Source organism: Trachinotus anak, unplaced genomic scaffold (genome assembly GCF_046630095.1).
Source record: "Trachinotus anak isolate AG129_WGS33_773 ecotype Australia unplaced genomic scaffold, CSIRO_AGI_Tana_v1 ptg000002l, whole genome shotgun sequence".
Classification (NCBI taxonomy): domain Eukaryota; kingdom Metazoa; phylum Chordata; class Actinopteri; order Carangiformes; family Carangidae; genus Trachinotus; species Trachinotus anak.
In genome coordinates, this window is record NW_027273853.1 from 18,490,058 (window position 1) to 18,517,537 (window position 27,480).

General features: G+C 44.0%; 1 protein-coding gene across 4 annotated transcripts in view; it reads left to right on the forward strand.

The window, feature by feature from the left end:
- Window positions 1-8,186: 8,186 nt before the first annotated feature.
- LOC139635948 (serine/threonine-protein kinase BRSK2) overlaps window positions 8,187-27,480 on the forward strand; it is a 155,471-nt gene continuing 136,177 nt past the window's right edge. For all 4 annotated transcript variants that reach the window (XM_071503554.1, XM_071503568.1, XM_071503563.1 and 1 more), the window contains exon 1: window positions 8,187-8,581. In XM_071503554.1, the coding sequence (XP_071359655.1) occupies window positions 8,488-8,581 (94 nt within the window). In that variant the 5' untranslated portion in view covers window positions 8,187-8,487. The remainder of the gene's footprint in view (window positions 8,582-27,480) is intronic.

The following is a 27,480-nucleotide window of genomic DNA, read 5'->3' on the forward strand; positions in this document are numbered from 1 at the left end:
AGGTTGGCTGACTGTAATCCAACAGATGCTGGGGCGGGGAGGCCTGACCAACTGTTTTAACTCCAATCAGCTTTTATTGCTCTCCGGAGGAACTCCACACAACCCCCTGCCAGCCTGACATTTCAGAGAGTGGAGGAGAGAGTGGGCGTGAGAATAGGAGATATATATGTGTATATGCATCTGTGTGTACATGTGTGACTGCATGTGTGTGTGTGCTGATTAAGGCAGGGGGCTGATGGGGAAAAAGGGTGACAGTCGTTACCTCCTGTGCCTGGTGTGGGGCCGAACCACTGGCTTCAATCAACTTCGACGCATGTGTTTGTGCATGTGTGTGCGTGTGTATGTGTGAGCGCGTGACAGAGAGAGAGGGTCCGGCGTCAGCGGGGATGGAGATGTCGCTGGTAATGCATCTGCCACTGTCGCTTGCTCCCGACAAGCTGAGCCACTCCTGCATCGCCCACGTCTGTCGCCTCCTTCCTATTCTCCATCCATCTCTCTCTCTCTCTCTCTCTCTCTGCACCCCACCTCCATTCTCCATCCTCATCCTCCCTCCCTCTGAGACAAAGACAAAAGCCACTGCACATTCCCACAGTATGACTTTGAAGCTGTTGTTCAAACAAGATGATGCTACATTGCTGTCTGTCATCTGAGCAGTCTCCACTCTAAACTGTTGAACCTCTGGAGTCTCCCTAAATGTCACTGTACAAATAGTTATTATCAAAAACCTTGCATCTTTAGCACATTACCTGAAGTAGCAGCAACATGTTTATTGAATTGTTAGGTACTTGAGGATCTTATAAGAAAAAGATTAATCTTGTTTCCTCAACTTTATGCAGGCAGTTCTATGCTATTATCACACTACTCCTGTGACACATATAATGCAGTTATTGTAACTGAATGGCAATGGCAAAGGTATAGGGAGAGCCAATTTAAGCTCAGTGATTTAGTTGTGATTTGTGGTTGGATTCAATTTAACCCAGTCCTTTGTGGACTGTAAAAGGGATACCTCATCATTTATGAAGAATTAATTAGAATAAAAAATGTCCAGTTTCTACTTCATTCTCTGATACATAAACTGTGTCTGTCAGCACGTCTACAAATCCTCATTTTGTTCAACTCAACAGCACAAAAGCAGACATCCAGAGTCCATTAGTCATTTGATAAAAGGGAACCTCTATTTATTTGATGATTAACAGGGTTTTTAGTGCTCTCTGCAGAGCTGTGGACCCAGTGTGGACCCTACAACCTGACCTGCAGGCTATTAAAGCCAGTGAAAACTCTTCAGGCACTCCTCAGCTACTCTTCTTAGAAATCTTAGGACATTTCAGTCATTAAGATGATAAATGATTGGAAGTGGTTATTGCAATAATTGTTGTCATTATATTATTACATGCTTATTGGCCTTGTATACTTCACAATAAACCCATCAGTATTGATTGTTCTGACAGTATATCTGTCTGGAAAACTGGAACTGACGGCAAAACCAACAATTATACCATATCTAATAATAATGAATAGCAAATGCATCAAAAAGCTCAAAGGACAGCATGCACCCCTTAAAAGTATATGAGAGCCTACTACGTGTGTAATAAATTGCATGTACTGTATGTTTTGTGCTGTGTGCTCATATCATTCACATTTTCTCCTTTTTAAATATTGCCTGGGTTGTTGTATTTTTCCTGCACGATTGCCATGAGGTTCAGTGGATGTGGGTTGAAAGGCTCAGTGGTACACAGTGAAGGCTGTCCTTGCCTGTCAACATCAGCCAGTGGCTGGGACATACCTGAATAATACATACCTGAATAATTTTCACCCACTTTTTTATGTCAGAAATATTTTGGGGTCTACTTTGGTATAAGCTGATTAAACATACAGCATTTGTGACTTGTTCCAACAACAGATGAGAGATTTACAGCTCTGGTAATGAGGTTAAGGTTGGTGCCTCTGGTTTTAGTTCCCACTTGCCTCACCCTCAAACAGACACAATAGGCTTACTTAATCCTGCAGAAGAACACACTAATATTAACATGTAGGCTGTCTGATACAATGTGCCTTTCTAGACTTAAATGAACATCTCGTGGGGGTCAAACTGGAGCACCACGGTGACTTGTTTACTTGTTTTTGAAGGAAACAGCTTTCACACACAGCATCCTTAAAGTAAATTTCCTTGATGGGCTGATTCGGCTCATGTGAATGAGCCCTGAACAGCACTGGAACATAGGATACACAATCAGCTTTCATCTCCTTTCTCTCTTTAGAGAACATTTTGCCTTTCAGCAATTACAAGACAGTTTTAATGTCCCCAAGGAACATTTTTTTGGATATCTGCAAATGAGGCTTTTCATATCTTGTGACGTAACTCCTACACCAATTAGATGTGAAAGGATTTATTTTTTGAGCGCAAAAATAGAAAAACATTTCATGACATTGTTCTCTACGCTACTCTGTATCTTCACCATGTGTGAACTGCCAAATATTCCTCATAAAATGGACAAAGATTTAAACATAATGAATATTAGGAAGATAATGAAAGTGATGGTAAAAGGTTAGTGGCCTGGTTTGGAGGGTGGGGAAAAAATCATGCATGATAACACCGTGTGCCATATGTTTTTCTTACAACTAAGTCTGTTAGATCATGTAGCTATAGCACACACCGTGAGTTTCTGAAGGCAAGAGTGAATGACATTGCCAGAGGCAGATTTCAAATTGTCTAGAGAGGAAAGCTTGCTTTAGTATATGTATGAGTCATTTTCAAGGGTACTCAGACAGTGTGCGACAGGGAAAGGTCACCTGTGTAGTCAGACCCACAAGCAACTGCTCTTAATAGTGAGTAAATGGGTATTGGCAAATAGTCAGTGCTTTTAAAATGACTGTTTTCTTGTCTGGCCAGGAATCTACAGAATATATATAGGGTCTAAAGTGGGAATGGGGCTGAGGGTCAAATAGTGCCTGCAGTCCATATGGGTAGGGTAACAACTTCAAAAAAAAAATATGCAGGACACTAAGCCTGGAAAAAAGACCAGCAATGAACACCTGGTGACTAATGCTTGTTTAGTGTTTAAAATACACAGCTTGGATGCACAGCAAAGGATGCTGCTGATATATTTGAATGGAGCTTACACCATGGAGGAGGAGGCTCCTGTTATATTCTTGTACTCTGTGTTTCTCTAAACTCCAACTGATAGTTAACAAGAGGGACAACAGGGCCTGTGCATGCTGAATGAACGATCAGTGCATTTATTGAAGCTAAATGTAGCTGTTTTAGTCCTTCACCCCACGCTGCCATTAAATGTCCCTATGATTAGTGAGGCACACACAGCCTACCTAATTATCCAATGCTGTAGCCAAACCCTCTACATGATTACTCACAGTTTGCTTCTTATACTGCAATTATGTTCTTTGCAATGGCAAAAAGCTATTATTGAATAGATGTTTTAGATATCTGTGTGTGTGTATGTTCACAACAACAAAAATGCTTTTGCTGTATTCTTGTAAAACCAACCACATTAGTTGCAGATCCACTGTCCACCTCTTTCTGTCATAAGTGCTTAAATGTACAAATTAGAAGTCTTGCTCAGGGCTGGTTGACGTGGTTCTTTGCTGTGTAGGTACTGGGATCCAATTTTCCGTGTTAAGACTCGCAACAGGACTGAGAAATCCACCCTCATTCCAGAGCGTGTTTCGCTGTTACAGAGCTGTTAAGGGCTTGAAGGCTGCAGTGCCACAGAGAAGAAACAGAAGAAAACTGGGTCAGATGACGGTGGTTGTGATTTCATGATGTCAGGAGCAGTAGAGAGAGGTGAGATGTGTGGAACAGTGTGAGAAAATTCAGAAAAAGACAGCGTCTCTGTTGCTCTGCCGAGATCTTGTCGGATGAAATTTGGATAAAGGTGCGTGTTGACGCAACTGCAGTGGAACAATCAGTGTTTCCATATCCTATTATTGGAGCATTATGAAGGTCCCTGTAGGAGGTGGTTGGGGGGTTTCAGGAGTGAAAGAATGTGGGTTTTTCCAACCAGCAGGGGGCAGTGGAGCTGCAGCTGTGTATCAGTGTGTGTGTGTGAGAGGGCGTGTGTGTGTCTGTGGAGAGGGGCTTGTTCCCCCTGGTGAGAATTCCCTTCACAGCCTCACTCAGGGGCATGTCAGTGTACAACCAGCACGCTGTAGTGACATTTGAAATGAACACCAGTCGACCACTGATGATGGTACATGATCATACTGGATGTGTGTGAGAGTGTGTCTGCGCACATGTGTGTGTGTGTGTGTGTGTGTGTGTGACCCCACTAATTTGCATACAGAAGTGGCAGGAGCATAAGTGTTCCACACTCCAAAGTCCTCGTGCAGACTCGGAGACATGCACAAGTGTCCTCCAGTGTCTGGATAATTATGAGACTTTATCTCCACGTACATGTGAACACAAGACACGTTGCTGCACTGTGCTTTTAACAAACCTGCCTGCGTTACCGTCAAAGCTACATCTTTGTTAAGAATGTGGATCTGATTACCTTCTCAGTTTATGATGCACCTTTTATTCCTCTGAGAATATCTCAGCTGACAAATACTCGCATTCACTCACACTTGCACGCACACAAACCTGCATGTGAGGGATGGAAATGAGAGGCATGTGAGAGCAACCTGTCCTATTGTTTCCCTTGGGTGCGCCCCTCTTGACTCTCCCTCTGTCTTTTGTATCCACTGTGTAATCTATATACCTATATCGTGAGGAACAGCATCACCTGAGCAGAGTATGAGCAGTCTTTCACTTTCTCTCTCTTGTCCATTGATGCCTTTCTCTGTTCTTTTAATTGTGACTGCCCCTTTTCTATCATTAGTTTGTATGCTGCACTCAAGCCAAGAAGTCAACATGACGCTCACATTTGTCAGGCAGAGGTCCGGTCCTGCCAAAATCCACCTTCATTGCCCTTTCATTCATTCCTCTCCTCTCCAGTTTTCTAAATGTTTGCAGATGAACACTAATAGTCTCCTCTGTTTGTGGATGACACGCTAATTAATCAAGCACACCATGCTGGCCAAACCAGTAACAGCCAACAGCTTCCAGTACGCAGCTAGCTGGCAATAACCAGTTTGTACAACCCTGAAGGGCTGTGAGTTCACATGTATGTGTTTGTGTGTGTAGCAGTTTTTTCCTGGGTGGAAACACTGTAACACTACAATTTGTGCATGTGTATGCGTGTCAGTGTGGGGTTGTGTACGTGCACACATTGAGTGTAAAGTAGTGTGTTTACAGCCCCCTGTCGAATTGGTCAGACTCCGATACGAAGCTATTCATTATATGGTTGTATGGTGGAGATATTATGCAGTCTGGGCTCATGTCCAGAGGTTATTGGACTCCTGCCACACATTAAATATGTTCCACTTTTTGGTAAACCTCTCCCTCTATCTCTCCCTCCCTCTGTTTTTGTTTTCTCTCTGGCACACCTCATCTTTCATCTCTCTCTCTCTCTTGTCTCTCTCTCTCTCTCTTGCACACAGATCTGATCAAAAATAAACTTAACAATAATTTCTATTTAAAAAAGTCGGGGCACTGTAGACTCTACCATGACATGATTGATTTTTAGTCATTACAGCATTGTTTAGTTTGATCGGTTGTTTGGAAAGAGACAATTAGTATGCAAATCCTGTGGAGTGTTAGAGTCTGCAGTTGCAGCTGATTGCTATTTGGCCAATGGTAAATTTGTGTTATCTAACACAACACTTTGATAATTCTTGCCTTGCTACCCCGCAAACATCCAGAAGACAAGGAGCTGTTTTGAGTTTTGTTCATCCTCTTGATTGAATTCTGCAGCTTGGTGGCTCTGTGTGTTAACACGCGCACATGCACATAAACACATGCGCGCGGTGACACACAAGCTCAAACACAAACTAGGAAGACTTCTCATTAATTTCTTTGCAGGAAAGCGGGAGAGAGGGATGTAGGCTGTGAAGAAGAAGAGAAGGCTTGATGGGAAGCAGGGAGGTACAGGTAAGGTGATTAAAAACTCCAGCTACAGATGTTTCTGGAACACTTCAAAGTGGCGCGCCTGCCAGTGCCGGAGCTGGGCATGATGCATTATTGAGATGGTGCCCACCTGGCACCTGCTGCTGACATCACATGCCCGGTCCACCTGGCACCATGCAGTCACGTGGGTGACACTTTGGGTCACACCTCCCTGCACGAACCCAGCTCCCGGTGTGATGAAGGGCATCAGGGGAAATGGCACACATGCTCAACACAGATCTCAAAGGCACTAAAACTGGGGCATGTGCAGTTTGTAAACTTCGGCTTCATGCATGAAAAGCGAGGAGGCAGGAAATGTTCCTGTGAAGGATTGCGATGCATTTCCTCTTTTACTTTGCTTGTGTTTTGAGTAAGAGTTGCTTTCTCTTCTACCTACAGGATTTATGCCTTAAATACAATTTTACCTCCTTCCTTGGCTTGTAAATGCCTGTTTAAATTTACAACACAGCCCAGTTGTGTAATGTTTAAGCAATATTGTGTGTTTTCTTATGTGCTGAGGGAAGATAAATGGAAATTAGAAGATGCACTACAACAATTTATTTTCTTAGCAAATAAATCATTGAAATGCAATAAGGATAATCAGTGGAGTCCGTATTATTAGGAATATCGAGATAAAAGCTTAGGAATCTTTCAGGAATGTATTCACCTTTGGAGTAGCCTTCAGAATGATGCAATTCTTACTGCTTAATATTTCAGCAGCCGCCCCATCAACCTTCTGTTAAAGAATATTTAGAGGTCACAAAGTGTGTTTGTAAGTGTGCATGAATATCTGTGTGTGTTTCTCCTGCATGTGTCCCCTGACACCTGTACTCTCCCAGGGTGTGAGGAACAGACAGAGGCCAGAGCCACAGTCACAGGTCTCAGACCAGTGGGGTGTGAAATGAATCGGAGGGCCAACACACTCTCCCCCTGCTGAACACACACACACAATCACTGTGTGATGTGTGTGCCAGAGAGGGGGAAAGAAAAGCGAGCACAGAGAAAGGACAAAGAGAGAAAGAAAGAACACGGGGCAGAGACAAGAAACTCCTACACTGTGGTTCTTGACTGCGACAGCACCTTAGTAAATAAAGTCAGTATAAATATTTATGAACGCTGTAACAGTTTCTAGTGAGGGATGGTGTTTGGCATAATGGTGGTTTAGCACACCATGCTGGCCAAACCAATAACGGCCAACAGCTTCCAGTTCGCAGCTAGCTGGCAGTTACCAGTTTGTAGCCTACAACCCTGAAGGGCTGTGAGTTCACATGTGTTTGTGTGTGTAGCCGTTGTTCCGTGTGCAATACTACGAGAGTAAAGCATTATTCCATAATAGTACTGTTTTTTCTGGACTTTATGGGAATTGGGAGGTGACAGAGTACATAGACATGTACATAGACAAGTACACTACATACACAGAGTACATAGCGAAGCCGGACACATCACAATAGACTTGTCCAACATTAAAACAGGTTCTGATCCACTAAAAAAAGAGGTGTACTTATTGTTTTTTCACCTGGATGTTTGGCCGTGCAGAATGGTGTATGTGCAGAGTTTGGCACTAGAAGGCAGTTTTCATATTCATCTGTTGAAGGGGGAAGGTTCTCTGTGCTCACTTCATCTCTCAGGGAAACACGTGGACCTACCAAATGATTTTCTGATATCACAAGTTCTAGTTTGGGGGGGGGGGGGGTCTATCGAGGTCCATTATACAGCTTCCACAAGTGTGATGTGGAAACCCAAAACATCCAGTGCATTGGACAATGGACTTTTCAGAAGAAGGCACATCCATTTGTCTATTTGTTAAACTTTTTAAACAAACAATGTTTGGATATCTATAGATTCTGGATTTTCTAAAGATGGAGATGGAGTTTGGCGGACAGGTGTCCACATCTTAACACTGACTAAACTTGAACTGTTAAAAAAACTGTGAATGTGTCACTGTGAACTCCATTATTCTCACATAAACCCAGTACTTCTAGTTTATATGGTCCAAGACTTTTTGGTCACAACCTTCAACTCTTTTTCTAGAAAAAAAAAAACAAAAAAACGCAAAGACGGTCCAGCAACAAGAAATAGGGCGGCACCGTAAGAAGATATTCGGCTCTCCGATTGGCTGTATCCGCTGTCAATCATGGCTGACGGCTCGGCAGCACCTCCCACAGACGCACAGCGGCAGCACAGCTTCCACCGACAGTGATATTCAAGGCACTTGCGGCTCGTCTGCAACGGTAGGAGAAAAGAGGAGAGAAAGAGAGAACCTCACCTCCTCAAGCAGCGAGCGAGGGAGAGGAAAAGAGAGAGGAAGCGACAGAGAGAAGAGCCAGAGGAAGAAGAGAAGAGGCTGTGGAGTTAAAAAAAAAAAAAATCAAAAATCAAAATCAAAAAAAAAAAAAAAAAGAGAGACAGCAGCGGCTTGGACCTCCAGCGAGGACTGTTTAATTGTCTGCGCTTTATTTCAAAGTGTTTCATCTGAACACAGATTCGACATGTCATCGTCCGGTAAAGACAACAGCGGTGCCCAACATGCCAATTACGTGGGACCTTACCGCTTGGAGAAGACGCTCGGGAAAGGACAGACAGGTTAGTTGGGACAGCTTGCTCACTGCACCCCCTGTAATCGCACAATTTATTTCCGGAGCGCTCCGCAGCGAGTTGAAATCCGGCCGACTGGGTGTCTGCAGGTGATAGATAACTAACCGCTCAGTCTCAAACACCTGCCCAGCCTTCAGGGGGATTTTTTTTTTTTTTTTTTTTTTTTTTTGGGGGGGGGTTTGTTTCTTTTTTCGCCGGTGAACTGTCCATCTATGTCCACACAGTGGGACGAGAAGTGGATGGGAGGGGGGGATTTAGGTGTTGTTGCTTTACATTGGTTTGTTGGCTGTGCGTTGGCGTTGGACTGGGTGTGTGTGTGTGTGTGTGTGTGTGTGTGTGTGTGTGTGTGTGTGTGTGTGTGTGTGTGTGTGTGTGTCCAGAAGCAAAGCAGCGTGGAAACCATTCAACGCCAACAATGATGACAGCGCGACGGGTTATGAAAATCAACTTTTTGTGTCCTGACTCTCCTGTTTGTGTGTGTGTGTGTGTGTGTGTGTGTGTGAGAGAGAGAGAGAGTGGGTGGGTGTCCGTCCGTGTCCGTGTGCGTGTGCGTGTGTATGTCCTGTGATTGGAGCACAACGTCGTTAATCCCGATTTGCCTGATACATTGATCTATTCTTAGTCCGCAGGCAGGCAGGCAGGCAGGCGTTTCTCCTATAGGCTCTGACTGCAATACGTGGGTTTCCTCAGATTGTGGAAGGTCCCACCTTGACAGATCACGCCACGAGCTGCTCACGGAGCTGGGAAATAAGAGCAACACTGATCTATATTCACACAGCCCAGGGGATGTAACTGGGCTTCCTGAATAAGGAGCACATGCTTTATCTCAGCGTAGACAGCAGTGACACTGCAGTTTGTCAAAGTTGCATAGCACATGTACAATTCATCAGAAAGAAGGTTCTTCATTCGATAATATTTAATGCTGTTTTCGGTGATGCATGCATGTTGGATAGGCGTGTTTGTGTATGAGTGCTACAGTGTAGTTCAGTGCTGCTGGCAGCGCTGGTGACTGTACGGTGAGAATCCTCTGCGGTCAAGTACATGCAGCCAGTGGAGCCGTGTGAGACAGAGGCAGGCACAGCCCTGTGTAGGCAGACATGGCAGGAGAGATGCAGCATGTTTTGCAAGCTCACCACCCTTAAAGAGAGAGAGAGAGAGAGAGACTTTTCCCTCTCCTTCTCCTCTGCTCTCTGCCGAGAGATTTTCCTCCCATCTGTTGTCTAAAACGGCTACAATAGGCGTTACTTCCCCTACCCGGTCCAGCTGGTCATGCTGAGCAGCCGTGTGTGCGTGTAAATGTCTGTGCGTTCTCTCAGACAGTATGCTTTCTTGAAATATTCTCCTGGTCACTTCACTCACCTGGCCAGTCCCCAGCGATCATTAACAGAGATTTTCTGTTTGCCCTCCCATGATGTCAGTGTATGTGCATGTTCATACCTGATGCCCCTCTTTGACTGTAGGAGAGCACGGGACATTTTAATTACACTCAGTGTGTCTCCCAGCAGAAATCCCTATTCAGAGTTAAATTCCAAAGCATGCCGCATCCATGGGCAGTTTAGTTCAGTCTCCCATGCCTGCAGTGTGATGACTGTAGTATAATTTAACAAGGGAATTCAGCGTTGGAGGCGTTGTTCCAGTTGGGTTTTCCTAACAGATTGACAACAAAAGCACTATTAAAAACACCTTAGCTAGACTCCCTTTCTCCAGCGACTCATGTTTCATCACTTGTGTTTACAGGAGGACCTCTCACTCACAGACAGACTGAGCTTGCTTTCGGATAGCAGATCCTCAGGAGTGTCTAATGGCTGTTTATGGTGGTATAGAGCTGGCAGTAGTATGGCCTGTTGGGCACAGACGTTTAATGACACGGTGTTGCTGAGATCATCCACGCATTCGGATGCATTTGTCTTGCAAGCCTGAGATGTCAGGTCCTCGGAAGTGGAAGTGTAGGTACGTGAGCCACAGGTCATAACTTGTATCCTTGGTGCTCATGTCTGGTTATTTTAACTTTTAATGGGAGAATTTTAACTAACATTAAATTCTATGCGTATAACACATACTCATTTTGAATGCTTTTGGTCTGGCTTTTCAATTACGTTTTCATGTTTCAAATGTGCAGCAATAACAGGGCCCAGCATTATGAGTGCGTGTGTGTTGTGTGTTAGAAAAATCATTTGGTTACTGGCGCCTGTGTAGCTGACCCATGCCAAACCTATTCAGATTAATGACAGTGCATAAGATCCCGTTCGCCCATTAACCATTCGTTAATCTGTCAGATCTCTTTCCCAGGCCCCACGGAAGGGGTTGGCCTGGCAACTGTAATCAACCAATGGCCCGGGATGGATCATGAGTGGCAGCTGGGACCATCCAGTGGGGTAAATCCCCCCGTGAACTTTCCCAGGCTGTGGTTGGCTGGTATTATTAGAGGGGAGAAAGCGGAAGGCCTCTGGTTGATCTGGCTGTCCTGCTCAGAGGAGTGGTGCTGTTCCGTGTTCATTAAGTGATTAGGCCTTGTCCTGACACACACACACACACACACACACACACACATGGCCACTACAGTGGTTCTGGTTTGGCTTCCTGATCTAATCCCCTACACAGCCAAAGTCCCCTCGGCTCTCACTCATGCACTCACGTGGCCCAAAGGTAGAATGGGCTGGCCCACTCCAGCTTGGCAACTTAGCACCTCCATGTTACTGTTCAAATTCAGTCGCACAGGATAGACCACCTGGAACAGGCTACAGTTTTCCTACAGCAAAGATACATGCACAGTTTAAACAATTGTATGTTGGACCTTGATAAAGATTGATCAAGTATTTGCACAGTGTACACTGGACTTGTTGGTCAGTCAGTGATATACCACACATCTCTCTCCATAATTGTCCTTCACCTTTGATTGCTTTCTCTCTGATTTCTGTAGACCATGTGTGCAGTCCTGTCTTTGTCAGGTGTGCATTGGGACCTGATGGAGTCTATAGATGTGGAGTGTCAGCATGGCTGGCCACTGATTGTGGATGAAACCACAGAAGCATGGAGGTCATTTTCCAAGCCAAAGACAGAGTTATTGTGCTTGATTGGCAGAACCTGGCCAGGGTATTGTGTGTATGAGATGTTCGATGTAGGTCCTGTATATGGTGTACGTGTGTGGATGTGTCAAACACCTGAGCCTGAGCATTTTTCTCATACCTCTTGCACTGCCACACTGCAAAATCTGCCCCATTTATTATCAAACAGTGAAGTAGCACCATGCGCTGCCTGTTAGGTTGTATGATGTTCCATATTAGTCTCACAGGCCCCTAATCCATGTCACGATGCAACTATAACTGAGGTAACATTTAGAAACATGTAGAACTCCCTTTGAATGCCACCATCACAGCAGGGTTTGGACTAAGAGCCTTCTTGTATTTCAGAATCTTGAAGCTTTGTTTGACAAAGCTGAAGATTGTGGATTTGTGTTTTTGCCAGTGCACTGACTTAAGACAGACTGAATCACCGCTCTGTTCCACTAATGCGTTGGAAAACACTGCCATGCTTTGCCTTTACTTTGTTCCTGAAGGCTGTTGATCAGTGGAATAGAGGCCTATTGTCTGGAAAAACATTGCCTGTTAATCCAGTGTAAGTCCCTGTTTTTTGCGAGACTTGGATATTGACAGGCTAAGAGTTTGAGGTTGATGTGTAGGCTCCTTGATTCTTTGATTGACGTTTAGAGAGTGAAATCAGCTGTGCTTCAGGGGCTTTTATATTGACTGTTCATCTGACAAAAAGCTGCCTGTGATGTTGTGTCTTGCTCGCTCTGTCTCTATTTAGCTCTTTCTGTTTCTGTCTGACTGCTGGAGAGTTCTTGTTCTGGGTTCCCCAGGTTTACAAGGCACGTAAGCCAGAATCCAGCTGTTCTTTGTGTTTCCATGTCAGCAATGGGCTGGCCAGTTTGTAACTCTCAGTGTGGGTTTCTCTGTTGGTGCGTGAGCTGATGTTTGTTTGTCTTTGTGTATTAGAGGGTGAAAGAAAAACTCTCATTTGTCTTTTCTTTTCATTTATTTACACATGCACCCACATGCACACATTAACCAGATCGTTCTAGGACTCTGGTTCATTGCACGGTAACGTAAAACCGTTAATTCGATGTAGATTGATAGCTGGTGAGCCAGGGATGGTTGATTCAGATCAATGGGCACTCCCAAAGATTTCCTGTCTGGTGGAAGAGATCCATACTGTTTCACAGCACATGATATTCCTGATGATGACAAGTGAGGAGGGAATGCTCAGTCGATGCTGTCAATGAAAAACCACTTGGCAAATCCACAGAAACTAAATGCGTGTGTGTGTGTTTGTGTGTGTGTGTGTGTAGCTTGTGAACGGAGCAGGTGCTCAAACTGTGGGTGACCTGTAGCCTGTGTACCATTAAAATAATCTTGAAACAAGTGTTGAGCTCAAACACAGGCGTCCATCTCCCATGTTGTCAGCCTTGACCTAAAATTGGCGAGTGAGAGAAGTAAATGAAAGGCTGCGACGATAGACCCGTGTTTAAATGGGGCTGTTCAGAGATTCAGGTCAGAGGAGCCCCCGACCCCCCCCACCCCCACCCCCCAAGCTGTGTAGCACCCTGTGTTAGCAAGCTGGATCAGAGCTGTGGAGCAGGAAGCCAAGGCCTGCATGGTCTCAGCTGTTTGACTGTCTGGCTAAAGCCAAAGCCCTGCTCCCTCAGCCCAGAAATGTATCCTAAATGGTGGGAGAGTGGTGTGCAAGTGTGTCTGTGTGTCAGCTGATTAGTATGTTGTAAGCTTGTGTGAATGTGTATGTCTTCATGTGTGTATGCATGTGTGTATATAGGCGGTGTTGCATCAGTGACCAGCACACACACACACACACACGCAGAAACTATGCCTTGAGTAAATCGAACCAGGACTTAGCCTATAGTCTTTTCACTGTCTGTGACTTTGGCTGAGGTTATATAATGGTGATGGCCTCTGTCATTTAGTGCGCTTCTCCTCTCATCTGCCTCGCTCCATCTATCTCCCTCTCTCTGTCCCTCTTCCCCTGGCCAGTCAAGATTCATACAGGGATTCAGCCATGTGGTAAATCAGACAAGACCTCGGTGGAATTGCATCGATTGGGAGGAATGTATGTAGCCAACGATTTTCAGAGATTAATGATGAGGAAAGAGGTGGGGAACTGGAGGGGGAGGAGAGAGAAGAATGAAGTCAAGGAGAAGGAGGAGGAGCAGAAGGAGGAAAGGAAAAGAAAAAAACTTGAACTGAGACAGCATGAAGTGGTCTTGAATGTTCTGACTGCCGTGGAGGTTATTAATTAAGGCAAAGTATTGATCATTCTCTTCATTATTCTCCCCTCCTCCTCCCGGATTTTCATCTCTCTATTGCTGACCTCCAGAGGAGAAAAGGGCTCAATCTTTAGGTGGAAAGGCAGTGAGTAAGTGAAGGATTGCTGGAATAGTCTCTGTGGGCAATCATGAATGAGTGCGTCTGTTTATGTGTGTGTTGTTTTGGACAGGCCCCATCACATCCTATTTGGGTTTCATCCTAACTCGGCGCATCCACTGTCACTGTTTCTCTGCCATGTTATATAGCGTGGAGAATCAGGTTAGGGCGACATGGTGCTATGGTCCATTTTCCCTCAGTTATACCAAGACATACTCCACACACACACACACACACACACACACACACACACACTCACTTACTCTCTCACCCTGCCTATCTCTTCCTCTCTCTATCGCTGAGGTCCCCAGCCCTACCTCGGCTGCTGTGTTTCGTGTAATGTGTTATCGTCTCATGCTCTTTAGAATTTCATGGTGCTAGTTTTCCAGTGCAGCAGAGGGAATGCAAGCAGAAACACACCATTTCTCTTTTCACCGGTGCATCAAATTGTTACATTTATATATGACTTCACACTGTTTCTTCTCTAAAAAACGTGGGGTGTTTTACCTCCAGACGTCTCTGTACCAGCCCGAGTCTTTGCGCTGCCACTCAGTCATTTAGCCGCTCACAAAAGCCCTCTGTTGTGTCTTATGGTCTATGTCAACATGGGACATTTAAGATATACAGTATATTAAACGTCTGCGTGAGAGAGAGCCTGTTTCTCTCTCTCGCTCTCTCTCTCTCTCACTCAGCTCAGATTAACCCTTGCTGAGCCGCCTGTCTGGCTCTGACTGTGAGAACGCTGGGTTGGTTGCCAAGGTTGGTTGTCTGGTTGTCATGGTTTCCCTGCTTCTTGCTGGTTCCCAGTCTGCCCTCATGAAGAAAGGCAGGGAATACTCTCTCTCTCTTCTTACTCTCTTGCTTGCTCGCTCTCTGTTTTGCTCTCTGTTTTTCTCTCTCGTTTCTGTCCCCACCTCGCTCTCTGGCTCTTTACGTGGCTGCAATCTGAAGTTAGCATCGTAAGAGTCAGGCTGCAAAATCCTCTGTTGCTATTCCATGTGTTCAAGTTTGTCTTTATCTGACTTCTTCCTCTTCATCTGCGATGCCTCTAGATGAGACTCTGGAAATGAGTATGTGAATGAATGTATGACTGCGTGTTTTCACATGTAAGCTGCATGTGTGTGTGTGTGTGTGTGTGCATGCTTGTGCAGCCTGTGTGCTCAGACATACGGTCATGGATCAGACAGGCTTGCCCTGCTCTGTGCTCTGCGCTGTGTGCTGTGTTCCCATTTAAATCTGGGAGATTAGCACATGTGGGGAGCCTCGGCTTTAGTGGCTGTCAGCTCAGCTAGTCTTGGCAGGCTGTCCTCAGATCAGGGGGGAAGCTCTGCGCTCATCCCCCCATTGCTGTCTGTCCTGCTGTACCTTATCCATTAACAAATAGATGGGTGGGCCAGTGACCTTGACTTTGGTAGAGTTTTCAAACTGCTGCAACACACTTATACAATTCACACGGTGAGGTTTTTCATAGCCCTGCTTTACAGAATATACAACAATACAGTTTACAAGATAGTGAAAGCGGATACTTTTCTCTTTTTCATTCTGTTATTACATATTTCCATAATTCTACAGATTCCAAAGAAGAAGTACGTCTTATTAATTTTTGTACTTACCCTGTCACATTGGCTAATATTTCCTGTAGAATATTTCTGTTTTTGCATTTGAAGAGTGTTTCTGTTTCAGGCATTTAACAGATGTATTAGTTGATTTGTGAACCTTTAAATTTCTTAAAATTGACTCTTCATACGTGGGAGGGACAAAATGTGTTGAGAAAAAGCAAAGTAAAGCAGTTTTTGTGCTAAATAAATAGAATGTAAATCAGGTGTAAATATAAGTATAGTAGTTCTTTACATATTCAGCCAAAGTGGCCATTTCCCTTGTGATGTCTTTGCCGTTAAGAAAATATGTTTGCTTGCAATATTTGACTGACTGAAGTATACTTGTGTTTCCAGAGTGAATGCTGTTTATGACTTACATTCATTTCATACACGAAACAGTGCCTTTGCTTCAGCGGGCCAGCGGGACTGTTTTCTGAGAAAAAAGTACATGAATGAAAACGTGCGCTCATTTACTGTGTGCAGCCCGTCCCGGGTGACAGGGGGCAGGGTAATTGTGATGCATTCAGAGTTTTCACTGCCACTCGCTCTGTTGTCAGCTCTTTAGGCTATGAAGCACAATGTCGCCCATGCTTGAAACACCTGAGATGTGACTTGGCATGTGAAGTGAAGCAGACAGGCCTCAGTGAGATTAGGTTAGATGAGCATGACTGGTCACAAATCAACAACCTGCGCGCTGGCTGCTTGTCTCCGTGGCACCAACTTCTGACACTTGGCAGGACTAAAGAGCATTAGCACTATGTTAGCTAGCTCGACTTATTTTATCTCAGCTTGGGAACATCAAGGAGTCCGTTATTCATGGAGAGGGGAAGGAGGGCGGCTTCCGTTTGCTATTCTGATAACGTTGGGGAGTGCTGCTGCCAGTTTATGGGAAAAACCACCTGGATCACAGGTGTTACTGCATCAGTGGTCTGGCCAAGACAAACTGTTTCTTCTGTTTGTTTTTCCTGTGTCGCCACTTCATCAGAGAATGGGTCAGTGCTTTGAGTCTGCTGCCAAGTCAAACCCTCTGTCATGACTATATATTAGGATGAAATCAGATCACAGGAAGATGTCATACTTGAGGCGTACGTGAGTCCTGTATCCTTGTCTTAGTGTTTTTCCCTCTGGCCTGAATTGTAGGTTCAGCCTGTGCTACTTTCCTCCAAATCTCCAGCCGTGCATTGCTGTAATGGTTTGTGAAAGTATTTCGGCATAAATCTTTTAATACAGCCAGCACGCTCTCCCATTTGGATTTTGCCCTATTTTTATTGGCTGATGGTCCACCAACCAGGATTCAGCTTTCCCTCTGTAATGTGATATAAGCTCTACTGAGGGATGGGGGCAGCAATATACGCAGAATATCTCTCTAAACGTCTAAAGATCAGTTGCTTTAGCCCTAATGCATCATACGTCACCAAACTGTTACCACCTCTCCTACTTCCTTTCCACGTGCCCTCATGTGACCTAACCAGAAAATGATTTCTCCTATCATTATAAGGTTCATAAAAATGAAGCCCAAGCCTATTTTGTCCCCCTTCAACAGGCTAAAAATTCAATTCCATACTGCTCTAATGTCAGAAGGTGTAATGAAGGCCTGAGTACAGAGGGAATAATCAGTCAAATGACCTTTTGGCTTTTTACAATCTAGTGAGTGCACGGTTCTGGCACTGAATGATTTAAACATATTCATATTCATCATATTTGACCATTTTCTTTCTTCCTTTTTTCTGCCTTGCATTCTTGCTCTCTTACTTTCTTGCTTTTTTTCTGTCAGTTTTTTGTATCTTAATGTCTTTCCTTAGGTCTTTTTTTGCACTCTCTCCTGACTAATGGAACAGTTGATGGAGTGATTAGAGGAAAGAGCGATGAAGAAGGGAACGGTTTCATCTCTTTATCCCAGATGGTTGACTTTTTTTTTTTTTAATTCATCGCTAAAAGCTGCTTATTCCTGATGTTGCTGTTGTGTTCCGTGCTGCAGTTTTGTGTGTGCGTGTTTGTGTGCGTGTGTGTACTTGTCTGAGCGCAAGTGTTTTAGTGTGCGCTCCATGCTCCTGTTTCATGGGCTCTGTGCTGATACATAGCAGCGTCTGAGAGCTGTAACTCATGGGACACGGATGAACATGAGAGACAGAGAGGAGGGGGGCCAGGCTCACAAAAGGAGACAGTTTCTGAGTGAGAAAAAGAGCCACAGCAGTAAAGCATCTCTCAGGGTCAGCGCCTCTATTATCATTCAAATGCAGCACGCACAACCACACACGCGGAGGCGAGAATGTGGTGTGCAGCAGTAGAGTGGATGTTTTTTAGTTCCTACAGGAATCCCAGCTCTCCCTCTGACTGCAGCAGAACTCTGACGTCATCACTGGAGGAGATGCAGCCACAGCAGGAGGGACTGCTCTCAGTACGAAGCCTAAGGACACACACACACACACAAACACAGAAACGCACACACCTCCCCGTGCCTTTAGGACGTTTCGGAAGCTTGTTCCTCTGCTCTTCAATCCTGTCCCCTGTTTAACCTCACTGGAGTTTACCTGTGTGTACAGGCACTTTGCAAAGTATTTCACACACTCAGTGTATATAGAAAACTGCATTGTTGCAGTTGATGTGGTGACTTACAGCCGGCTCATTGCTTTGATGTGAAGAGTCGGTAGCTATAGCAACACAGGGACACATTTTTATGTGCTATTTCACATGCTGAGGCTATGAGTGTGGCTGTGCTGGAGTAAATTGTTATTTTGGATGATCAGCTGTGTTTGCTGTCCTCATTGCTGTTGTGATTTATTATGGTTAGTATAATGATAGCATGAATTTGAGCCAACGGTGTCCATTTATCTGTGTCAGTGTCTCTGCTTACATGCACCTCTGTGGCTTTCAGAAAAACTGACGACATATGCAGGTCTGCGTATGGCACCACATGACTCATGTGAGTGTATTCTTATTATGGTCATTATAGCAGTTGCTTTGCTCTTTGTGTAATTCCCTCTGCACCTTATTGTGCAGAGGGCAGCACACAGGTGGACCCACAGCAGCAGCTTCCTCTGGACTTATGTAAAGTTTAGGACTGTAATCACAGATTGTTGAGCTACAGCTGCCTACTGCATTTTTTAAACTGTTTTTTGCTTTATTTCAGCTAACTACTTCTAACCACATCAGCTGAGCAAACAGGAAAATCATAGTTTTAGGCTTATGAGTTGAGGAGGGCACCCCACCCCCCTTATTCACTGGCTGATGAAACTAACCTTGGAGAATTTATTAACTAACCTCTGAGAATAGAAAATCGCAGAAAAGTGAGATGAGTCTACACCATATTGTTATCCCTCGTGGAACAAAATAACCTCATATAGCAACTGGGCTACATTCCTGTCCTTTCCTATCTATTCTCAGAAATGTATTATTATGGTTCCTTATTTGACGCACCACAACCTACTCCCTCTTTTCTATTTCTGTATCCCTAATCCCTCTTTTCCTACATCTCTTGCCACCACCTTCCTTCTTGACCCTCCCTCCCTCCCTCCCTCCTTCCCTCCCTTCCTCCTCCTGCTCCCTTGTTTCCTCGCTTCCTGCCTAATGGAGGTATTCCCCTGCAGCCTCCAGACCTCGTACTGCCATTCTGCTCAGGTAGGGCTCATTTCATGCAGGATGATTAGATCTCACTGGCAGGAACTCAGGGTTGGATAAGTGAGGGTGTTGTGAGCCTGCCTGCACAATAGCAGAAGGAATTCAATTAAATCTTTACATACATATACTCCCCTTGCATTATACAGGTGCACGAGGGCACGCCACATACGGCATGCACCCACACTCATTTAGTTACACACACACACACACACACACACACACACACACACACACACACACACACATTCACACACAATACAGCAGATATAGTGGCTATGGCTTTAAATGCAGTGATTCTTGTTTTGATAATTATTTGTTATGAGATTCCCCCCTTCCCCCCTTCTTCTATTCTTCTATCTTATATTTCTTTCCGACTGCGATGGAAAAAAGCTAAATATTTTTGGCATTAAAAATAGCACATCACACACATAATAATAATTTGCTAGTATTTATGTAAATGGGATAATTTATTGTGAAAGGAGCCTATCATTGGAAGTCTAATGGAAGAAGCATATCCTGTGTTGGCTTTATGGACCAGAGCTGGTAATTGCTTGTCTGATCTGAGCAGAATATATCATCGTACTTCGTGTTCCAAACCGCAGGAGAAGATGGCAAAAGTAATTGGACATCGAAATAAGGCGAGCGTGTGTGTAATTTTCATCTGCTTCTCTAATTTTTATCAGTTTTTTGAAGTCTCACAACATCGTGTATGCTGAGATGTTATAGTGCTAGGCATTTGGTGAGGAATTCCATAATGAGAAATGTTATGGTACCAAAACCTATGCATGATAGCGCCTCTGGTACAGATGGAGATTTTGAGTTTTATATATTTGCATGTACAATGTGTCATTTTTCAAATCATTTGAATAGACAAGGGAAATTTTAGATGGTTGCTTGTATCAGGACAAATGAAGACCCTCTGTGTAAGTTTAGTTAGAACAAGGAGATGCTGGAAATGGGGAACATTTGGTGTTGTTCTCTCATGTTTCTAATGCCCTTAAGCTTGTGATTGTGTCTGAACAACTTGGGCTGATTAGGCTTGCATGGGACCTGAATTTATTACTCCGTCTTCCCCAGTGTCATTATACTTCCACCTCTTATATTCATTCCATAATGAGACTTTATTAAATATTCAAACCTTTACCTGGAGGAGCTCAGTGTGTGTGTGTGTTTGTCTTCCTGTGTGTCTTCCCAGCTCTATTTTCTTGCATATCCCTGGGTGTGTATCAGTACTTTTGATCTCTCTCTTAACGCTGACAGATACAGCGAGACATGAGACAGACAGACACAGGAATACATTTATGTGCACCTGCAGACAGACATAATTTGAGTCGGCGTAATGATTTGTTATTCCAGAATTTACCATCCCAGCTGATGAGGAGTCCAGGCTAGTTCAGGCTCATTAAGCCTTGGAGAGATGTGCTTGTTGCCTGTGTGTGTTAGCCTCACTCTCTTCTTATTTCATTCCTGCTCTCCCTCTTCCTTTCTCTGTCTGTCTCTCCCTGAGCACAACACTAAATCAAGCAGACCTTTTAATTAAAAGACACATTTTCTCTGCTCTAAACACACTATAAACAGGCAGAGCTGCACAGGAACACAAATGCACACACAAAACACACAGTACCTCTCTGCTCCTTCTTGGAAACATATACAGTGAACTGTAAATCAAACCAATCCAATAAAAGGAGGGTTGAACTTTGAAAACACCACCTGATTCCTCATGTCCTCAATTCTCACGCTTGTTTAGAGGAGGTATTTAATATACCCCCCATATCTTGTTTGACTTTAGCGAAAAGATCCTGCCCCGGTCCCCTTTGAAGATCTCTTTAATGAAGTGCTCTTGTTCCCTGTGAATTATACTGTAGCAGTTTCTATGTCACGTATGAGAAGTCCCATGTATGAGGGCATAGAGGTGAGAGATGAGTACCGAGAGCTCACAGAGGCCCCCTCCTGGGGCCTGGGATGTGTGTCCAGACTACGGAGTGATTCATTAAGCCAGTCCCAGGACTCACATCAGGCCTATTCTGGTTCACACAGAGGCTCTCTGCCTGACGTGGCCCTTGCCTTTACATGTGCTTCACACACACATGGCGGTCTCTGATGTCTTACTGAGAGGCTGGGACTGATTGGTGGAGAGGGTGAGAAGGGTTCTCGGTCTATCTGGCCGTACATAAGCAGTCCTGAATAAAGTGATTACTGGTCCCCCTTTGGGCACTTCCCCAGTGTGATGGCTAAAGCAAACGAATGGTACTCATTTCAAAAACAGCTTGTAGGCAGCTTGTGTTTTTAATATTGTTAAATGTATTTTAAATGTACTTCACCAATTGAAAAGGAGAGATTGCTATAAGCTTGGATGCCAGTGTGTGTGCACAGCGAAACGGCCACCGGTGCAGTACAGTGGCCACTCATTCTAACTTCGAACACAGATGTTGCTTTGCACCCACAGCACCTTATCCACATACATGCACTTACATACCCACTCGTGCGCACATGTGTACATGGATGTGGATGCTTCCTGTGAGTGTTCATTAGGGGCAGATTATTCTTTGCTAGGGATCTGATAAACTGGATGAAGCTTCTTTGGCTCTGATGGTGTTTAATAATCACCCACAGATGAGCCAAGCACACATGCAGACTGCTCCATTATGACTTTGGTGGTGCAGAAAGAGTATCCGACACAAGAATATGCACGTACAACATGTTTTTCACACCTCCATGAGGGCATACGTGCACGCGTGGATCTGTGTTAGGTTGTGTGTGTGTGTGTGTGTGTGTGGTTAATCTCTGAGGACCAGTGGTGAGGAGGTCAGAGTGGAGGTGCCTGTGGAGCTAATGACAGAGACAGTGGGGTTGGTGGGGCTTAACCTTCATCAGGGTTCTCCTCCCCAACATGCTGTCCCCACCAGGACACCAGTAACCTTATCAGTGATGAGGAGATGAGCACAACAATGCTGAGAAGAAACCAGAAGACTCTTCCATCTGACATGGATGGCATAAAGACTGCATCAGCGACCCAACTTTCTTTGTCTTTCCTCTGTCCTGCAATCTGTCTCCAGGTTAATGGCTTGGTCTGAGGAACATTGTGATTGCATGAATTTCTTTCACACGGTATTATATTGTAGCCTTTCACGTGTGCTTGTCTTCAGAGAATAGAGTTCCTTTGCAGGTTTTCAATGGGTTTTTTGAAACAGAGTGTATTTTATAATACAGTAGCCCTCTCCCAAAGGCTAGCTCTTATTCATTTTAAACATGCACTGCTAGATATTTAACAGTCGAATATGTGGTCATTAGAACAAGCATTAAGTGATGGACTGGCTAATTTAGCTTAGCAGTGTATTGCAGGGCAAGTTTAAATGTGCCTTGAAGCCTCTATTGGATATTAACCATATTATGCTTTTATATATTTCTCTCATAGTATATAAGCCTTTGTCACATTTTAAGGCTTTTGTTACATTTTCTAACCTCAAACCTCAAAAATAGTCTCTAGTGGTACATGATAATACCCAACTTGTCTCTGATAGGAAAGGATCTTGTGTTTGCATTATTTGACAAAAGCAATATTTAAATTCCAATGTTAATCATGTGGATGAGTGATTAGTCCAATTATAATAACACAAATAATGGTCTGCGTTTATCTTAGTGCAGCCAGTTAGTAAAAACAAGGTAATTAAGACAAGCCACATTTGCCTATGAGATATTAATTTATTTGGACATGTAATAGCTTTTAAATTGTCACATATTTCCAATCAAAAATGGCAAATGATCCCCAACATATTAAAATCACTGGCTGTCTTGCTTTAATAGGGGTTCCCCAAATTCCCCAGTCCTGCAGTGATATATGAGTTAAATCCACAGAGCAGGCCTGAGAGCTGAGGGCTTTTTAATGGGTTTTACCAACCTCATTCTTTTTCAAAGGTTCTCTTTCCTGCTCTGCTCGCTCTCCTTTTTTCCATCAGCTTCTTCCCCCCTCTCTCCCCCCTCACCACCTCACCCCCTCTCCCTTTCTTCTGCCTGTCCAACTCTTCTTTCCTGTCCTCAGCCTCCCTCGCCGCTTTCCCTGTGGCTTTCAGCGTCACCCTGCTATTTCGCTCATCCTGCATCTCTCTGTATTACCCCTTTTCAGTCTAATGGGATCACCGGTGAGCATGTCTCCCTCTCTAGCTTTGCTCTCTACTGTATCGTCACTTATCGCTGTGAAGTTAATGAAATGGAGGTCTAGAATGACCCCTTCCTTCCATCGCTCCCTCCCCGCCTTTTTACCCACCCCCTGTTCCAACCCCCTCTCTTCCTAAACATCTTTATTCTCGTGTCTTTGTTGTTCCTTCACGCTGACTTTGAATCTTTATTTCTCGTGGTTCATGCCTCAAAAGACTGCTTGAAAGATTATTGTACTTCCCTCTCTCCAGTCTTTGACTCTTAATCCTATTCTTCGCATGCAATCAATAAGGCTGTAAATGCATTTCTTCCCTTTCATCAGTATTGTTATCTCCCACAATCCTTTTTAAATTTCTGTATTCTGCAGCCTTGCCTAACATTGGAATGAAAAGGCTGGGACGCATATAATGTTGTGTGCTCAGTAAGCACAAACACCACCTGCCTGCCTACTCCCCCGACCTTCTTTAATGCTTTCTTTTCTCTCACAGGCAATTTTAGACTTTTATCAGTGACCCAGAATGACTCAGAGTATGTTTTTGTATAGGTTGTAATGTACAGTGTCTGTATGTGCGTGTGTTTATTGGTGTGTATGTGTTGTGTATATGTCAGCGCTCTTATCTCAAACCTCTCTACCTGTCAGAAATGTCACACATGGTGTTGCCCACGCAGGTGGCTTTGTTGGTGAGCTGTGCATACTGCTGTCAGTGTGTGTGTGTGTGTGTGTGTGTGTGTTTGTTTGCACTATATGGGTGGCCTGTCAGTTATAATTCAAAAAAGCTGCCTGTGGCTTGGCTCATAAGGAAAATAAATTTGTGCTCTGGAGAAATTATCTGTCACAAAGCCACTTTCCTGATGCTAAATATAGTTGCTCTCTCTCTCTCTCTCTCTATCTCTCTATCTCTCTATCTCTCTATCTATCTCTCTCTCTCATACACACACACACACACACAGGCCAGCACATGCGAGTGCACCGCATGTGCTGGCCTCGCACACCCGGTGAGTTCAGACAGCAAGTCAGTATCTCACAGCGAGTCGTTCCAATCAAGACAATGATGCTGTAGTCAGGGCCCCCTCTGTGCATGTATTCAGTCACCCTCCTATAACTCCACACAAACACACACTCAAACACACATGAACATTAATATATGTTCACACCATACTTGAGTGCAGGGAGAGGCTGTTGCTTTCTGCAGGAGCACATGTTGCTGAGGGAGAGTGGGAGGGCCAGTTATTTATATACAGTACCCTTTGTGTTTGTATTTCTGCACCTGTTTGCTTCAATACCTGGTTGCCCTCGTTGGTGGACACCATTATAGTCATATATGGTCACCATGGTAACCAGCATACTATCTCTCTGTATGGGCAGAAGACTCCGCTGCTGATTGCATAGAAGCTTGCTAACAATTTTACTATTTAAAACTGACTCATTGCCCTTCTTTGGTCTCTTTTTAATTTTCATTGATTTTCCCATCATGCACTTCTCATTTCATTTCACTCCAGTAATAGCAACAGGCTTCATTGTGTTCCCCTACAGCTGTGATCAGACAGAAAGAGAGAGGGAGCTCCACAAGAGAGATAGGTGAGGCTATTGCTCCTGCCTCTGATGACGCACCTCGGTCACTCATCCACTGTAAATTTCCTTGGGCCTTTGTAACTCCAGGCCCCATTACTCTTAGGGGACTGTGTCTAATTGAAGGGAATATTATGTCATCAAAGACCCTTGAGGGATTTCACAGAAATGTAGAGAAGGTCTGAGTCTATGGCTGCAATTAATGATTATTTTCATCATCAGTTAATTTGTCAATTGTTTATTTGTTTTAATTGATTTAGTGACACATTGTTTGGTCTAATGTCAGAAAATAATGAAAAATGGCTGTCACTATTTACCAGAGTCCAAAGTGGGGTTCTTGAAAGGCTGGAAATGGCAAAACCTTTTCTTGGTAAAAGAGTTGAAGATTTAATCAATCATCTAAATTGATGGCAATTAATTTCCTGTTGATGGACTAATTGTCTCAGCATCTCACACCATCAGAATCCACAGTGACCTCAGAGAGGTCGAGTCTAATGAAAGGAGAGTATAGACCACTCTGTCAAACCATGGGGGTGGAGGTGTATGCAGTGTGAGAGGGATCTATTATTATGGATTTTATTTAGGGGGAAATTAAAAGGAAAGATGTCAAAAAAGAAAGCAAGAAAATCCAGAATAGATGGATGGATAACCCATGAGAGTGAGAGAGAGAGATGGAGGCAAGCTGCAAGGATTAAATCTCACTGTGGCCTGGCCCTGTGAGATTACCAACTTGCCCACTGGAGTCCTATGAAAACACAGGCAGATTATACACACACACACACACACACACACACACACACACACACACACACACACGTGTCGCACACCCACACATGCACCCATCCGCATGCACATAAACACACAAACAATGTAGTGGATTAGGCCTCACTGCTAACCCAAGGGCCAGGGTGAAGCAGATGGCTGCCCTTTGTATTGTTATGCAACTTTACTGAGAAGCAATCCACACAGAAACACAGCACGGTTTCAACACACACAAACTCACACATTATATTATCAATCATATTATTAATTATAGTATGTATTTCTCCAGTGTAGGAGTTTTGAGTCACTTATTGAGAGTTTGAAAAGAAGTGCAAGGGATGACTGGTGTAACAGAGGGGAAGTGGAGAGAGAGAAGACGGGTGGACTGTCAGGTAGTGGGAGGACAGTGGCACAGTGCCACGAGGTTTGGAGAAGTGCCAGATAAGCACAAACACACACACACACACACACACACACACTCACAAAAAAAAAAAAAAAAACAACCAGTAGGGGTGCTGGGGCGAGCCAAGGTGACCTGACTAGGTGATGGGAGGGTCACCATGCCAACGGGGCTGACTATTGTCACCATGGCAATCTATGTCAGAGGCCGCTGAAAGGGAAGAGGGTGATGGTCCAGGGGTTTGTGTATGTGTGTGTATGTGTGTGAGCATGTGTCATGTGGTGGGAGGGTGGCAGGGCCTGTGTGTGTGTGCTGGGGAGTCAGATGGAGTCAGGCCCTCAGAGTACTCACTGACAAGCTGACATTGAGAGAGTCTGTATGGTACAATATGGGGCGGTTGTAGGGCAAGAAACCCATTAACTGTGGTTGGTCGGTGTGCTGCTCTGAGACAGACATACATGGATACGCTATATTTTTCATTTTAAAGGAATACACCAGGTTTAGGGAGGTTGGCCTATTGCTCAAATTAGCTGTTAAATGAAGAGTACATATTTACAATGATCCACTTCAGTAGTGTGTTAAGTTGAATATCAGGAAACGGTCTGCACCTTAGATATTTAGTACCATATATGCTACCCTGAATTCTAGATAATATGTTGCCAGGTTTAGCCATCATTTACATATCATCAAAATAATTGAAGAAAAGATTATTAACTGTACAGATGCATAATGCGTGTAAAATGTACTGTATGTACAAATATGGGCACTGCCTTCCAATATATGTGCCATTTATAAAGGCCTTAAAAGCTGTAACTGATGCCTTAATAAATCATTTACTAATGATATATAGATCCATCATCAGCTATTAATAACACCATGTTTTTATTGGCAGGGTAAAGAAAATTAACCTCCAGCATGACACTTGCCTCATATTTTTAGCAAGCTCTTTAATTTATCAGGGGGGTCTCCTCAAATGTCATTTCGACATCTGGACCACAATCCATCTTCGAACAACATTAACTTGACTGTCAGTTTGCAGCGACGTCCTGATGAAATACAGAGCAAACTAAAAAGACAGATAAACTTCATGTTGGAGGAGGAGGATATTTTACAACCTGTCAACCTGAAAATTTTTCTCATTAAAGCAATAACTGGTCATCATAAATGATGATAAATGGTGCTTTATTAGAAATTGGTACACAGAAAATTGGAGTCAGTTAGAAAATCCATTCTTTTCCATGCCTGAAATTTGGAAATATGTAAGCCATTGGAGAATGTGACAATGTGACAGTTTTGAAATCACATTTTCATTCTTTGATAACGCACTAATGACTCGGAGCTGTGAGCTG